This window comes from Cebus imitator, unplaced genomic scaffold, assembly GCF_001604975.1.
Source record: "Cebus imitator isolate Cc_AM_T3 unplaced genomic scaffold, Cebus_imitator-1.0 Scaffold318, whole genome shotgun sequence".
Taxonomy (NCBI): Eukaryota; Metazoa; Chordata; class Mammalia; order Primates; family Cebidae; genus Cebus; species Cebus imitator.
Window position 1 is genome coordinate 891748 of NW_016107633.1, and position 17223 is coordinate 908970.

Consider the following 17223-nt stretch of genomic DNA (forward strand, 5'->3'; position numbering starts at 1 on the left):
GCGCCATTGCACTCCAGCCTGGGTAACAAGAGCGAAACTCCGTCTCAAAAAAAAAAAAAAAAAAAAAAAAAGAAAGAAGGAAAGAACGTTTAAAAATTAACCAGGCATGGTGGTGTGTGCCTGTAAGTCTCAGCTACTCGAGGGGCTGAGGCAGGAAGATTCCTTGAGCCCGGGAGTAGAGGTTAGTTAACTGTGATCGTGCCACTGAAGTCCAGCCTGGACAACACTGCCCGACGCTGTCACTTAGGGAATAAAAGAAAAATGTAGAAAAGGAAGGTAGACAAGTCAGCCAGAGAGATGCAACAGAAGTGGCAAGACAGAATCAAAGCTTCAGAAGGATTTAACCTGCCATTATTGGTTCTGCAGTGAAGAGGTCCACAAGCTAGGGAATGCAGGTGACCTTGAGAATCTGAGAACAATTCTCTCAGGCCACAGCAAGGAAGCTGAACCTTAGTTCCACAACCATATGGAAATGAATTATGCCAACCACCTGACAAGCATGGAAAAGGCTTTTCCCCTAGGGTCTCCAGAAAGAAACACAGTCCTGCTGACACCCTGACTGCAGCCTATAAGACTCTAAGCAGAGATACACCAGAGCCTGCTAGACATCTGAGCTTCAGAAACTCTGAGATAGGCCAGGCGTGGTGGCTCATGCCTATAAGCCCAACACTTCGGCAAGCCGAGGCAGGTGGATTACTTGAGGTCATGAGTTCAAGACCAGACTGGCCAACAGTGAAACCACGTCTCTACCAAAAATACAAAATAAGCTGGGTGTGGTAGTGTATGCCTATAGTCCCAGCTACTTGGGAGATTGAGACATGAGAATCACTTGAGGCTGGGAGATGAAGGCTGCAGTGAGCTGAGATGGTGCCACTGCCCTCCAGCATGGATGACAGAACAAGACTCTGTCCCTACTCCCCGCCTCCCCAAAAAAGAAGAAACTCTGAGATATGAGTGTTGTTCTAAGCCTCTGTGTTTGCTGTCATTTGTTATGGCAGGAATAGAAAACTAACGTGAGTGCCAACCAATGCATCAGGTTTTCAGAGGTCTGGGTGCAATGTGAGCCAGATCCTCAAATGGGGCCAGATGGGGGCTCTTACCTTGTGATGCAAACCCTTCCGTATGGGGTGCTGAGTCTGGACCGGGATGAGGAAGTCACAGGGTATCATCTTGGTGCCTGTGAAGGGCACTGTGGTCACCCACATAACCCCAGCCCATGGGAGCTAGCCATACAGCCTAGAGGAGGGCACTGACCTAACTGAGATGTCTCTTCTGGAAGGTCCTTTCCCTCCCCAGCACCACCCTGCCCAGGCCACAGGGGCCTACCTTGGTGGATGAGCTGGTAAAAAGCATGCTGGCCATTGGTCCCTGGTTCCCCCCACACAATGGGGCCTGTTTGGTGGTCTACACGGGTGCCAGATTTGGTGATGTATTTCCCATTGGACTCCATGTCACCCTGGAAAAGGAACAGAAACCCAGTCCTTGGCAAAATGAAAGAACGTTTAAAAAGAAAGAAAGAAAAGAAAAAAAAAAAAACCCAACCCTCTACCTGCAAGTCTTGACCCTTTGTACACTGTACCCACATCTGGCTCCTTCCTGCATCATGCCCAAGTCCTGCCCAGATGCTCCAGGCAGACCCACCCTGCCCTAGCCCTGTGAGGGGGACATGCACATGTGTCCGCAGGCACGATCCCTTTCCTCCCCACACCTGTGAGGATACAGCCTCCCAAGCTTTCCAGCTTAGGCCACTCTGCAGGAAGAACCCATGCCCAGGAAAAGGTGGGTCTGGAGGTCAGGCGAGAACCTCCCTTAAGACAAAATTGGTCACAAAATCAACTCATTTCTTAAGGGAGAGCAGGCTGGGGTCCAGAGTGCACAGCTTTTTTTTTTTTCCCCCAAAAGACAGAATCTCACTCTGTCACCCAGGCTGGAGTACAGTAGTAGAATCACAACTCACTGAAGCCTCCACCTCTTGGGCTCAAGCAAATCTCTCGCCTCAGCCTCCGAAGCAGCTGGGACTACAGGTACCATACCACCATGCCTGGCTGCTTTCAGTTTTTGGATTTTTTTTTTTTTGAGACAGTTTCACTCTTGTTGCCCAGGCTTCAGTGCAATGGTGCATTCTCGACTCACTGCAACCTCTAGCTCCAGGGTTCAAGTGGTTCTCCTGCTTCAGCCTCCCAAATAGCTAGGATTACAAGCATGCGCCACCATGCCCAGCTAATTTTTTGTATTTTTAGTAGAGGTGAGGTTTCAACATGTTGTTCAGGCTGGTCTCGAACTTCCAACCTCAGGTGATCCACCCGACTCGGCCTCCCAAAGTGCTGGAATTACAGGCATGAGCCACTGCGCCCTGTCGGATTTTTTTTTAGAGACAGGGTCTCACTACGTTGTCCAGGCTGGTCTCCAACTCTTGGCCTCAAGAAATCTCCCACAGCCTCTGCCTCCCAAGATGCTGGGACTGCAGGCATCAGCCACCATGCTCGGCTGACAGTACAGCCTTTGAGGGCTGTCACCTCAACTAGATACTAGGCTTTGGGTACCCACCTGGGCCCTGCTCATGACAACCCTCACAAAGGCAGCTGGGATTTGGGGAACCTGGGCCTCTCCTTCAATCACAAGATTTGCTTCCAAGTATTGGTGGAGCCTTCTGTACTTTCCCCAAAGCAGTTCAAGAGCTGCTGGACTGGGACTGGTTTTGTACTAAACAGCAGCAAGGACGGTAGGGCACAGTGGCTCAAGCCTGTAATCCCAGCACTTTGGGAAGCCAAGGCAGGTGGATTTGTTGAGGCCAGGAGTTTGAATCCAGCCTGGGCAACATGGTGAAACCCCATCTCCACTAAAAATACAAAAATTAGCCCAGCATGGTGGCATGCGCCTGTAATCCCAGCTACTGGGAGGCTGAGGCACAGGACTTGCTTGAACTCAGGAAGCAGAGGTTGCAGTGAGCCAAAATCAGGAAGCAGAGGTTGCAGTGAGCCAAAATCATACCACTGCACTCCAGCCTGGGCGACAGGGTAAGACTCTGTCTCCAAAAAAAAAAAAAAAAAGCAGGGACAGGTGTGGAAAAGCTTTCCGGAACATAATATCATGAGGAGAGGGCCTGTTCAGCCTCTGGGGGCTCTGGAAATCCCAAAGGAGAAGAGGCCCATGTAGCCCAAAGAGGCTACCATAGACTACATACAGATATGCTTTTCTGGACGGATAAAGGCAGTACAGGCTATAAGGGGTTCCAGCTTGCAGCTCTATCCTATGGCCAAATTCTACCTCCTCACACAGGGACAGACCCAGATCCTCATATCTGTACCAACCAGATCCTACCTCCTCAAAATCAGATATTAACAGACCCAGGTCCTCATTCCAGAGCTCGATCCTATGTCCTCAGGCACTATCGTGAGCATGCATAGTGATGTGCAAGAAAGAAGTGACCCCAGCTGAAGAACATCCCGAGCCAAGCCACGACCTCCCTAACCAAGGCACCATGATCACCGGTCATGCCCCTCCCATAGAGGTCAAATGCAAATGACACTCAAATGGAACCAACTTCAATTATAAAGATTCATCCTGAGACAAGGGGCACAAACAGACCTTGGCCAGGCCCAAGGGCAATGGAGCAAAGAGCACCTGGAGGAGCTGAAACCCAGGTTCCTGGACCTCCCAGACCCCCCACAGAAGCTGCTGACTCCAAGGCCTGGCTTGGCAGCTGGTACCTGCTGGAAATATGCAGCAAAGCGGTGGAGGTACTGGTCATAGGGCAGCATGGCGTGCGTCTCACACCCAAAGCAGTTGATATACCAGATACCCAGGAGGGCCAGCAGGATGGGGGCGTTCTTCTCCAGTGGCGTCGTGCGGAAGTGCTGGTCCTGAAACAGGAGCAGCGTGAGTGGGAGCTGAGCAGCTGCACGGGATGGGGAGGGACAGGAGAGTGGGGAAAAAAAGGAGGGACCGGGACCAACACACATGCCTCTGGCCAGCACCTGGCAGAGAACCAGCCTCAGCACTCACCATCCAGTGAGCCCCCGAGAGCAGCTGCTCGAAGTTGTCAAAACCTGTGACACAAAAACAGTCAAAAGAAGTGGTCACACCCTGCACCCTGTAGGCAGTGGGCGCAGCTCCTTCTGCAACCAAGGAAGGCTGCATGGAAAGCCAGAAGACACAACATGGGAGGACATGGGCCCAGAGAAAGCCCCTCTGGTGAGAGGTGGACCTGAATGCAGGGATCTGACTCTGCCTAGGAAGGGAGAGGGACAGGATTGCAGTTGTGAGGGGCAGAGACAGGGGCCAACCTGTACACCCAAAAAAACCCAGACTTTCCTTCTGGACATGAAATAAACATCCCAGCCAGCTGCAGAGAAGCCAGCAGCCTGTGAAGACAGCATGGTGTTTGATGGGACACAAGCCCCCTACCCCTAACCTTAGACTACAACACTGTCTCCCACAGAGGCTGCAAGACACAGAAACACACACTCACCCACGTGCAGGGCAATGGACAGTCCAATGGCCGACCACAGCGAGTAGCGTCCTCCTACCCACTAGGAGAGACAGAACAAGGTGCTGAGGGAGGGCCGGCACACCCCGCCCCCCACCTCCTGCCAGAAACCCTGTCCCTGGCACAGCTCTTGCATAAGTGCATCTCAGAGGGCCATGGCCCAACCCACCTCCAGAAAGCAAGGCAGCAGGCAGGTGCTGGTGATGCATGGGAGGACCAACAGGGCAGACTACACAGGGAGCCGACCACAGCCACAAGACAAACTGAAGGCCTTACTTACCATGGTCTTCCCAAGAGGTCAGGCCCTGTCTCTGCAGACACCAGCAGACCCAGAACCTCATACCTGTGCCAGGGCCCACCTCCTCAGACACGGACAGACCCAGGGCCTCATACCTGTGCCAGGGCCCACCTCCTCAGACATGGACAGACCCAGGTCTCATACCTGGGCCTAGCCTTACCTCCTCAGACACTGGCAGACCCAAGGCTTCATACCTACACACAGCTTTAACCCTTTAGACATGGACAGACCAGATGCTCGTACCTGTGCCAGATCCTACCTCCTGAGACACTGACAGACCCAGATCCTCATACCTGTACAAGATCCTACCTCCTCAGATATTGAAAGACCCAGATCCTCATACCAGGGCCAGATACTACTTCTTTTTTTTTTTTTTTTTTTTTTTGAGACGGAGTTTCGCTCTTGTTACCCAGGCTGGAGTGCAATGGCGCGATCTCGGCTCACCGCAACCTCCGCCTCCTGGGTTCAGGCAATTCTCCTGCCTCAGCCTCCTGAGTAGCTGGGATTACAGGCACACGCCACCATGCCCAGCTAATTTTTTGTAGATTCAGTAGAGACGGGGTTTCACTGTGTTGACCAGGATGGTCTCGATCTCTTGACCTCGTGATCCACCCGCCTCGGCCTCCCAAAGTGCTGGGATTACAGGCTTGAGCCACCGCGCCCGGCCTAGATACTACTTCTTCAGACACTAGAAGACGCAGACCTTCCTACCAGGGCCAGATCCTAACTCCTCAGACATGACAGACCCAGATCCTCATACCAGGGCCAGATCCTACCTCCTCAGATACTGACAGACCCAGATCCTCATATCAGGGCCATATCTTACCTCCTCAGATACTGACAGACCCAGATCTTCATACCAGGGCCATAACCTACCTGCTCAGATACTGACAGACTCAGATCCTCATACCAGGGCCAGATCCTACCTCCTCAGACATGGACAGATCCAGATCCTCATATCAGGGCCAGATCCTACCTCCTCAGACATGGAGAGAGCCAGATCCTCATACCAGGGCCAGATCCTACCTCCTCAGACATTGACAGACCCAAATCCTCATGCCTGTAACAGATTCCTACCTCCTCAGACATGGACAGACCCAGATCCTCATACCTGTACCAGATTCCTACCTCCTCAGATATTTAAAGACCCAGATCCACTAAACAGGACCAGATCCTACCTTATCAGATACTTAAAGACCCAGATCCTACCTCCTCAGATATGAACAGACCCTAATACAAGGGCCAGGTTCTACCTCCTCACACATTAACAGTCTGAGATCCTCACACTCAGGCCAGATCTTACCTCCTCACACAGTGACAGACCCAGATCCTCATGCCTCAAACAAATTCGTACCTCCTTAGTCATGGAAAGACCCAGATCCCCATATCTGTACCAGATTCCTACCTCCTCAGATACTGAAAGACCCAGATCCTCATACAGGGCCAGATCCTACCTTCTCAGACACTGAAAACCTAGATCCTCATACCTGCACCAGATCCTACCTCCTAAGACATGAACAGACCCAGATCCTCATATCTGTACCAGATCCTACCTCCTCAGGCATGGACAGACCCAGATACTCATACCTGCACCGGATCCTACCTCCTCAGACATGGACAGACCCAGATCCTCATACCTGCACCAGATTCTACCTCCTAAGACATGAGCAGACCCAGATCCTCATCTCTGTACCAGATCCTACCTCCTCAGACATGGAGAGACCCAGATCCTCATACCTGCACCAGATCCTACCTCCTAAGACGTGAACAGACCGAGATCCTCATATCTGTACCAGATTCCTATGTCCTCAGACATAGACAGAATCAAATTCTCACAGCTATCCCAGATCCTACCTCCTCAGACACTGACAGACTCAGATCCCGATACCAGGGCCAGATCCTACGTCCTCAGATACTGACAGACCCAGATCCTCACAAGCCTCATACCAGGGCCAGATCCTACCTTCTCAGACATGGAGGGACCCAGATCCTCACACCTATACCAGGTCCTACCTCCTCAGACATAGACAAACCCAGATCCTCACACCTGTACCAGATCCTACCTCCTCAGACATGGAGAGACCCAGATCCTCATACCTGTACTAGATTAATACCTCCTCTGACACTGACAGACCCAGATCCCCATGCCAAGGCCAGATCTTACCTTCACAGACATTGAAAGACCCAGATCCTTATATCTGTGCCAGATCCTCCCTCTCCAGACATGGTAAGAGCCAGATCCTCATACTCATGCCAGATCCTACCTTCTCACACACAGAGAGACCCAGATCCTACCTCTTCAGACATGGCGAGACCCAGATCCTCATGCCAGGGCCAGGTCCTACCTCCTCAGACATGGACAGACCCAGATCGTCATACCTGAACCAAATTTTACCTCCTCAGACATGGACAGACTCAGATCCTAATATCTCCGCCAAATCTTACCTCCTCAAACACAGACAGACCCAGATCCTAATATCTCTGCCAAATCTTACCTCCTCAGACACGGACAGACCCAGATCCTAATACCTCTGCCAAATCTTACCTCCTCAGACATGGACAGGCCCAGATCCTAATACCTCCGCCAAATCTTACCTCCTCAGACACTGACAGACGCAGATCCTCATACGTATACCAGATTCCTACCTTCTCATTGACAGACCCAGATCCTCATACCAGGGCCAGGTCTTACCTCCTCTGACATGAACAGACCCAGATCATCATACCTGAACCAAATTTTACCTCCTCAGACATGGAGAGACTCAGATCCTAATACCTGCACCAAATCCTACCTCCTCAAACACAGACAGACCCAGATCCCAATACCTCTGCCAAATCTTACCTCCTCAGACACGGACAGACCCAGATCCCAATACCTCTGCCAAATCTTACCTCCTCAGACAGGGACAAACCCAGGTCCTAATACCTCCGCCAAATCTTACCTCCTCAGACATGGACAGGCCCAGATCCTAATACCTCCGCCAAATCTTACCTCCTCAGACACGGACAGGCCCAGATACTAATATCCCCGCCAAATCTTACCTCCTCAGACACGGACAGGCCCAGATCCTAATACCCCACCAAATCTTACCTCCTCAGACATTGACAGACCCAAATCCTAATACCCCACCAAATCTTACCTCCTCAGACATTGACAGAAGCAGATCCTCATACGTAAACCAGATTCCTACCTCCTCACTGACAGACCCAGATCCTCATACCAGGGCTAGATCTTACCTCCTCAGACACAGACAGACCCAGATCCTACCTTAACAGACATGGAAAGACCCAGATCCTCATACCAGGGCCAGGTCCTACCTCCTCAGACACTGACAGACATAGTTCCTCATACCAGGGTCAGATCTTACCTCCTCACACAATGACAGACCCAGATCCTCATGGCTCTAACAGATTTCTACCTTCTCAGACATGGAGACCCAGATCCCGATACCTGTGCCAGATTAACTCGTCAGATATTGAAAGACCCAGATCCTCATACCAGGGCCAGATTCTACTTTATCAGACGCTGAAAGACCCAGATCCTTATATCTGCAACAGATCCTACCTGCTGAGACATGGATGGACCCAAAGCCTCACACCTATACCAGATCCTACCTCCTCAGACATGGAGAGACCCAGATCCTCACACCTGTACCAGATCCTACCTCCCCAGACACTGACAGACTCAGGTCCTGATACCAGGGCCAGATCCTACCTCCTCAGATACTGACAGATCCAGATCCTTATACCCATACCCAGATCCTACCTCCTCAGATGCTGACAGACCCAAAACCTCACAAGCCTCATACCAGGGCAAGATCCTACCTTCTCAGACACTGCCAGACACAGATCCTCACAGCTGAACCAGATCCTACCTCCTTGGACATGGAGAGACCCGTATCCTCACACCTGTACCAGATCCTCCTCTTCAGACATGGACAGACTCAGATCCTGAAACCAGGGTCAGATCCTACCTCCTCAAAAACTGACAGATCCACATCCTTCTACCAGCACCCAGATCCTACCTCCTCAGATACTGACAGATCCAGATCCTTATACCTGTACCCAGATCCTACCCTCCTCAGATACTGACAGACCCAAATTCTCATAAGACTCATACCAGGGCCAGGTCCTACCTTCTCAGACATGGAGAGACCCAGATCCTCATACCAGGGCCAAATCCTACCTCCTCAGACATGAGAGACCCAGATCCTCACACTTGTACCAGATCCTACCTCCTCAGACCTGGATGGACCCAGATCCTCACACCTATACCAGATCCTACCTCCTCAGACAATGACAGACCCAGATTCTCATACCGGGGCCAGATCCTACCTCCTCAGACATGGAGAGACCCAGATCCTCATACCAGGGCCAGATCCTACCTCCTCAGACACTGACAGACCCAGATCCTCACAGCCGTACCAGATCCTACCTTCTCAGACATGGAGAGCCCAGATCCTCATACCACAGCCAGATCCTACCTCCTCAGACACTGACAGACCCAGATCCTCACAGCCATACCAGATCCTACCTCCTCAGACATGGAGACACCCAGATCGTCACACCTGTAGCAGATTCCTAACTCCTCAGACAGGAGAGACCCAGATTTTCATACCTGTACTAGATTTGTAACTCCTCAGATACTGACAGACCCAGATCCTCATACCAAGGCCAGATCCTATGTTCGCAGAAATTGTAAAGCCCAGATCCTTGTATCTGTGCCAGATCCTACCTCCACAGACATCGACAGAGCCAGATCCTACCTCCTCAGACATGGATAGACCCAGACCCACATACCAGTGCCAGGTCCTGCCTCCTCAGACACTGACAGATCCAGATCCTCATGCCAGTAACAGATTCCTTACTCCTCAGACATGAAGAGACTCAGATCCTCATATCTGTACCTGATTCCTATCTCCTCAGATGAAAGACCCAGATCCTCAAACCAGGGCCAGATCTTACCTTCCCAGACACTGAAATACCTAGATTCTTATATGTGCGCCAGATCCTTCCTCCTCAGACACTGACAGACTCAGATCCTGATAGCAGGGCCAGATCTTACCTCCTAAGATAATGACAGATCCAGATCCTTATACCCACACGCAGATACTACCTCCTCAGATTCTGACAGACCCAGATCCTCATAAGCCTCATACCAGGGCCAGATCCTACCTTCTCAGACATTGACAGAACCAGTTCCTCATACCAGGGCCAGATCCTACCCCCTCACAGATTGACAGACCCAGATCCTCATGCCTCTAACAGATTCCTACCTCCTCAGACATGAAGACACCCAGATCCTCATACCTGTACCAGATTACCTCCTCAGATATTGAAAGACCCAGATCCTCATACCAGGGCAAGGTCCTACCTTCTCTGACATTGAAAGACCCAGATCCTTACATCTGCAACAGATTCTACCTCCTCAGACATCGTCAGAGCCAGATCCTCATACTCATGCCAGATCCTACCTCCTCGGACATGGAGAGACCCAGATCCTCACACCTATACCAGATCCTACCTCCTTGGACATGGAGAGACCAGATCCTCACAAGCCTCATACCTGTACCAGATCCTACCTTTTCAGATATGTAGAGACCCAGATCCTGATACCAGGGACAGATCCTAACTTCTCAGACATGGGGAAACCCAGATCTTCATACCTATACCAGATCCTACCTCCTCAGACATGGATGGACCCAGATCCTTACACCGGTACCAGATCCTGCCTCCTCAGACATGGAGAGACCCAGATACTCATAACAGGGCCAGATCCTACCTGCTAAGACATGGGGAGACCCAGATCCTCACACCTGGACCAGATCCTACCTCATTGGATATGAAGAGACCCAGATCCTCACATCTATACCAGATCTGACACCTCAGACATGGATGGACCCAGATCCCAACACTTGTACCAGATCCTGCCTCATCGAACATGGAGTGACCCAGATCCTCACATGTGTACCAGATCCTACCTCCTCAGGCATGGAAAGACCCAGATCCTCATAACAGGGCCAGATCTTACCTGCTCAGACATGGGGAGACCCAGATCCTCACACCTGGACCAGATCCTACCTCATTGGATATGGAGAGACCCAGATCCTCACACCTATACCAGATCCGACCTCTCAGACATGGATGGACCCAGATCCTAACACTTGTACCAGATCCTACCTCATCGAACATGGAGTGACCCAGATCCTCACACCTGTACCAGATCCAACCTCCACAGACATGAGACCCAGACCCCTACACTTGTACCAGATCCTACCTCTTCAGACACTGACAGACCCAGATCCTCACATCTGTACCAGATCCTACCTCCTCAGACATTGACAGACCCAGATCCTGATACCAGGGCCAGATCCTACATCCTCAGATGCTAACAGACTCACAAGCCTCATACCAGGGCTAAGTCCTACCTTCTCAGACACTGACAGACCCAGATCCTCATACCAGGGTCAGATCCTACCTTCTCAGACATGGAGAGACCCAGATCCTCACACCAGGGTCAGATCCTACCTCCTTAGACACGGAGAGACCCAGATCTGCATACCAGGGCCAGATCCTACCTTCTCAGACACTGACAGACACAGATCCTCACACCTGTACCAGATCCTACCTCCTCAGACATGGATAGACTCAGAGCCTGATACTAGGGCCAGATCCTACCTCCTCAGATACTGACAGATCCAGATCCATATACCCATACCCAGATCCTACCTCCTCAGATGCTGACAGACCCAAATTCTCATAAGACTCATACCAGGGCCAGGTCCTACCTTCTCAGACATGGAGACCCAGATCCTCATACCAGGGCCAAATCCTACCTCCTCGGACATGAGAGACCCAGATCCTCACACTTGTACCAGATCCTACCTCCTCAGACATGGATGGACCCAGATCCTCACACCTATACCAGATCCTACCTCCTCAGACAATGACAGACCCAGATTCCCATACCAGGGCCAGATCCTACCTCCTCAGACATGGAGAGACCGAGATCCTCACACCTGTACCAGATCCTACCTCCTCAGACAGGGAGAGCCCAGATCCTCACAAGCCTAATACCAGGGCCAGATCCTGCCTTCCCAGACATGGAGAGACCCAGATCCTCACACCTGTACCAGATCCTACCTCCTCAGACAGGGAGAGCCCAGATCCTCACAAGCCTCATACCAAGGCCAGATCCTACCTTCCCAGACATGAAGAGACCCAGATCCTCACACCTGTACCAGATCCTGCCTCCTCACACATAGGAGACTCTGATCCTCACACCTGTACCAGATCCTACCTCCTCAGACATTGACAGACCCAGATCCTCACACCTGTACCAGATCCTACCTCCTCAGACATTGACAGACCTAGATCCTGAAACCAGGGCCAGATCCTACCTCCTCAGATATGGAGAGACCCAGATCCTCACACCTGTACCAGATCCTACCTCCTCAGACATGGAGAGCCGAGATCCTCACAAGCCTCATACCAAGGCCAGATCCTACCTCCTCAGACATGGGGAGACCCAGATCCTCAAAACTATACCAGATCCTACCTCCTCAGACATGGAGAGACAGAGATCCTCACACCTGTACCAGATCCTACCTCCTGAGACATGGAGAGACCAGATCCTCACAAGCCTCCTACCAGGGCCAGATCCTACCTGCTCAGACATGGGGAGACCCAGATCCTCACACCTGTACCAGATCCTACCTCCTCAGACATGGATGGAACCAGATCCTCACACCTATAACAGATCCTGCCTCCTCAGACATTGACAGACCCAGATCCTCACAACTGTACCAGATCCCACCTCCTCAGACATGGAGAGACCCAAATCGTCATACCAGGGCCAGATCCCACCTTCTCAGACACTGACAGACCCAGATCCTCACACCTGTACCAGATTCCACCACCTCAGACATGGAGAGACCCAGATCCGCATACCAGGGCCAGATCCTACCTTCTCAGAGACTGACAGATCCAGATCCTCACACCTGTAACAGATCCTACCTCCTCAGACATGGAGAGACCCAGATCCTCACACCTGTACCAGATCCTACCTCCTCAGACACTGACAGACCCAGATCCTCACACCTGTACCAGATCCTACCTCCTCAGACATGGACAGACTCAGATCCTGATACCAGGGTCAGATCCTACCTCCTCAGATGCTGACAGACTCAGAAGCCTCATACCAGGGCCAAGTCCTACCTTCTCAGACAGACCCAGACCTTTCTAACTGACAGACCCAGATCCTCATACCAGGGTCAGATCCTACCTCCTCAGACATGGAGAGACCCAGATCCTCATACCAGGGCCAGATCCTACCTTCTCAGACACTGACAGACACAGATCCTCACAGCCATACCAGATCCTACCTCCTCGGACACGGAGAGACCCATGTCCTCACACCTGTACCAGATCCTACCTCCTCAGACATGGACAGACTCATATCCTGATACCAGGGCCAGATCCTACCTCCTCAGATACTGACAGATCCAGATCCATATACCCGCACCCAGATCCTACCTCCTCAGATGCTGACAGACCCAAATTCTCATAAGACTCATACCAGGGCCAGGTCCTACCTTCTCAGACATGGAGAGACCAAGATCCTCATACCAGGGCCAGATCCTACCTCCTCAGACATGAGACCCAGATCCTCACACTTGTACCAGATCCTACCTCCTCAGACATGGATGGACACAGATCCTCACACCTATACCAGATCCTACCTCCTCAGACATTGACAGACCCAGATTCTCATACCAGGGCCAGATCCTACCTCCTCAGACATGGAGAGACCCAGGTGCTCAAAACTATACCAGATCCTACCTCCTCAGACATGGAGAGACAGAGATCCTCACACCTGTACCAGATCCTACCTCCTCAGACATGGAGAGACCAGATCCTCACAAGCCTTATACCAGGGCCAGATCCTACCTGCTCAGACATGGGGAGACCCAGATCCTCACACCTGTACCAGATCCTACCTCCTCGGACATGGAGAGACCCAGATCCTCATACCTGTACCAGATCCTACCTCCTGAGACATGGAGAGACCAGATCCTCACAAGCCTCATACCAGGGCCAGATCCTACCTGCTCAGACATGGGGAGACCCAGATCCTCATGCCTGTACCAGATCCTACCTCCTCGGACACAGAGAGAGCCAGATCCTCACACCTGTACCAGATCCTACCTCATCGGACACGGAGAGACCCAGATCCTCATATCTGTACCAGATCCTACCTCCTCAGACATGGAGAGACCAGATCCTTACAAGCCTCATACCAGGGCCAGGTTCTGCCTGCTCAGACATGGGGAGACCCAGATCCTCACACCTGTACCAAATCCAACCTCCTCAGACATGGAGAGACCCAGATCCTCACACCAGTACCAGATCCTACCTCCTCAGACACTGAGAGACCCAGATCCTCACACCGGTACCAGATCCTACCTCCTCAGACATGGAGAGCCCAGATCCTCACAAGCCTCATACCAGGGCCAGATCCTACCTTCTCAGACATGGACAGACCCAGATCCTCACACCTGTACCAGATTCTACCTTCTCAAACATGGAGACACCCAGATCCTCATACCAGGGCCAGATCCTACCTGCTCAGACATGGGGAGACCCAGATCCTCACACCTATACCAGATCCTATCTCCTCAGACATGGATGGACCCAGATCCTCACACCTGTACCAGATCCTACCTCCTCAGACATGGAGAGACCCAGATCCTCATACCTGTATCAGATCCTACCTCCTCAGACATAGATGGACCTAGATCCTCACACCTGTACCAAATCCAACCTCCTCGGACATGGAGAGACCCAGATCCTCACACCTGTACCAGATCCTACCTCCTCAGACATGGAGAGCCCAGATCCTCACAAGCTTCATACCAGGGCCAGATCCTACCTGCTGAGACATGGAGAGACCCAGATCCTCACACCTGTACCAGATCCTACCTCCTCGGATACGGAGAGACCCAGATTCTCACACCTGTACCAGATCCTACCTCCTCAGACATGGAGAGACCCAGATCCTCACACCTGTACCAGATCCTACCTCCTCGAACATTGACAGACTCAGATCCTGATACCAGGGCCAGATCCTACCTCCTCAGATACTGACTGATCCAGATCCTTATACCTACACCAAGATCCTACCTCCTCAGATGCTGACAGACTCACAAGCCTCATACCAGGGCCAGGTCCTACCTTCTCAGACACTGACAGACCCAGATCCTCATACCAGGGCCAGATCCTACCTTCTCAGACACTGACAGACACAGATCCTCACAGCCGTACCAGATCCTACCTCCTCGGACATGGAGAGGCCTGTATCCTTACACCTGTACCAGATCCTACCTCCTCAGACATGGACAGACTCAGATCCTGATACCAGGGCCAGATCCTACCTCCTCAGATACTGCCAGATCCAGATCCATATACCCGCACCCAGATCCTACCTTCTCAGATACAGACCTAGATCCTCGTACCTGTACCAGATTCGTACCTCCTCAGACAGTGACAGACCCAGATCCTCACACCCGTACCAGATCCTACCTTCTCAGTCACTGGAAGACGCAGGTCCTCATTCCTGTACCAGGTGGTAACTCCTCAGACTTTGACAAACACAGACCCTCGCACCTGTATCAGATTACTACCTTCTCAGACATGGGGAGACCCAGATCCTCACACTTGTACCAGATCCTACCTCCCCAGACACTGACAGACTCAGATCCTGATACCAGGGCCAGATCCTACCTCCTTATACCCACACCGAGATTCTACCTCCTCAGATACTGAAAGACCCAAATCTTCATAAGCCTCATATCAGAGCCAGATCCTACCTTCTCAGATACTGACAGACCCAGATCCTCACACCTGTACCAGATCCTACCTCCTCGGACATGGAAAGACCCAGATCCTCTACCTGTACCAGATTCCTACCTCCTCAGACATTGACAGACACAGATCCTCATACCTGTACCAGATTCCTACCTCCTCAGACATTGACAGACCCAGATCCTCATACCAAGGCCAGATCCTACCTTTTCAGACATTGTAAGATCCAGATCCTTATACCTGCACCAGATCCTACCTCTGCAGACGTGGACAGACTCAGATCTTCATACTCATGGCGCATTCTACCTCCTCAGACATAGATAGACCCAGATCCTCTTACTTGTACGATTCCTACTTCCTCAGACATTGACAGACCCACACAGATCCTCATATCAGAGCCAGGTCCTACCTCTCACACACTGACAGACGCAGATCCTCATATCTGTACCAGATTCCTACCTCTTCAGATATTGACAGACTCAGACCCTCATACCAGGGCCAGATCCTACCACCTAGGACATTGAAAGACACAGATCATCATACCAAGGCCAGATCACACCTCCTCAGATATTGATCGACCCAGATCCTTATACCTGCACCAGATCCTACCTCCTTCATCCTTATATGTATACCAGATCCTACCTTCTCAGACATGGAGATTCCCAGATCCTTAATACTGTCCCAGATCTTACCTCCTCAGATCTTAACAGACCCAGATCCTTATACCTGCACCAGGTCCTACCTCCTCAGATACTGACAGACCCAGATCCTCATACCTGTGCCAGTTCCCACCTCCTCATAAAGTGACAGACCCAGATTCTCTCACCAGGGCCAGATCCTACCTCCTCAGACATGGACAGATCCAGATCCTCATACCTGTACCAGATCCTACCTCCTCAGAAATTGACAGTCCCAGATCTTCTTACCGGAGCCAGATCCTACCTCCTCATAAATTGACAGACCCAGATCCTCATACCTCCACCAGATCCTATCACCTTAGACATGGACAGACGCAGATCTTCACACCTGTACCAGATCCTACCTTCTGAGAAACTGAGTCCCAGATCTTCTGACCAGAGCCAGATCCTACCTCCTCAGACATTGACAGACCCAGATTCTCATGCTTATGCCAGATCCCACCTCCTGAGCCACTGACAGACCCAGATTCTCATACTTAATACCAGATCCTGTCTCCCCAGACACTAGAAGATCCAGATTCTCTTGCCTGTGTCAAATGCCACCCCCTCAGACAACTGAAGACCCAGATCCTCACGTCTGTACCAAATCCTACCTCCTAAGATACTGACAGACCCAGATCCTCATACATGTACCAAATTCCCACCTCCTCAGACATGGACAGACCCATATCCTCATACCTGTTAACAGATCTTACCTCTTCAGACATGGACAGACCCAGATCCTCACACCTGTACCAGATCCAGATACTGACAGACCCAGATCCTCATTCCTGTATCAGATGATAACTCCTCAGACATGGACAGACCCAGATCCCCACACCTGTACCAGATTCTCAGATACTGACAGACCCAGATCCTCATTCCTGTATCAGATG

At 51.4% G+C, this 17223-nt stretch overlaps 1 protein-coding gene and 1 long non-coding RNA gene across 52 annotated transcripts in view; both read right to left on the bottom strand.

Annotated features, from left to right (window-relative positions):
• The window catches only part of GPI (glucose-6-phosphate isomerase), a 47909-nt gene that overhangs the window by 3214 nt on the left and 27472 nt on the right, over positions 1 to 17223 (bottom strand). For both annotated transcript variants that reach the window (XM_037729843.1, XM_017504219.2), the window contains exons 10-14: positions 4472 to 4532; positions 4006 to 4049; positions 3711 to 3863; positions 1327 to 1456; positions 1101 to 1177 (exon numbers count right to left, since the gene is read on the bottom strand). In XM_037729843.1, the coding sequence (XP_037585771.1) occupies positions 1101 to 1177; positions 1327 to 1456; positions 3711 to 3863; positions 4006 to 4049; positions 4472 to 4532 (465 nt within the window). The remainder of the gene's footprint in view (positions 1 to 1100; positions 1178 to 1326; positions 1457 to 3710; positions 3864 to 4005; positions 4050 to 4471; positions 4533 to 17223) is intronic.
• Positions 5570 to 17223, bottom strand: part of LOC119467691 — a 12554-nt gene continuing 900 nt past the window's right edge. The window contains exons 1-25 of one of the 50 annotated variants that reach the window (XR_005196269.1): positions 17044 to 17217; positions 16791 to 16992; positions 16493 to 16692; positions 15470 to 15519; positions 15319 to 15368; positions 15171 to 15220; positions 14803 to 14868; positions 14395 to 14544; positions 14153 to 14344; positions 13669 to 13894; positions 13272 to 13408; positions 12788 to 12953; positions 12296 to 12537; positions 12208 to 12237; positions 12072 to 12157; positions 11624 to 11706; positions 11350 to 11415; positions 9322 to 10353; positions 9183 to 9222; positions 8924 to 9032; positions 8387 to 8612; positions 7083 to 7316; positions 6391 to 7051; positions 6025 to 6340; positions 5770 to 5898 (exon numbers count right to left, since the gene is read on the bottom strand). This is a non-coding gene — a long non-coding RNA (uncharacterized LOC119467691). The other 49 variants (XR_005196249.1, XR_005196271.1, XR_005196247.1 and 46 more) reach the window with 49 other exon arrangements.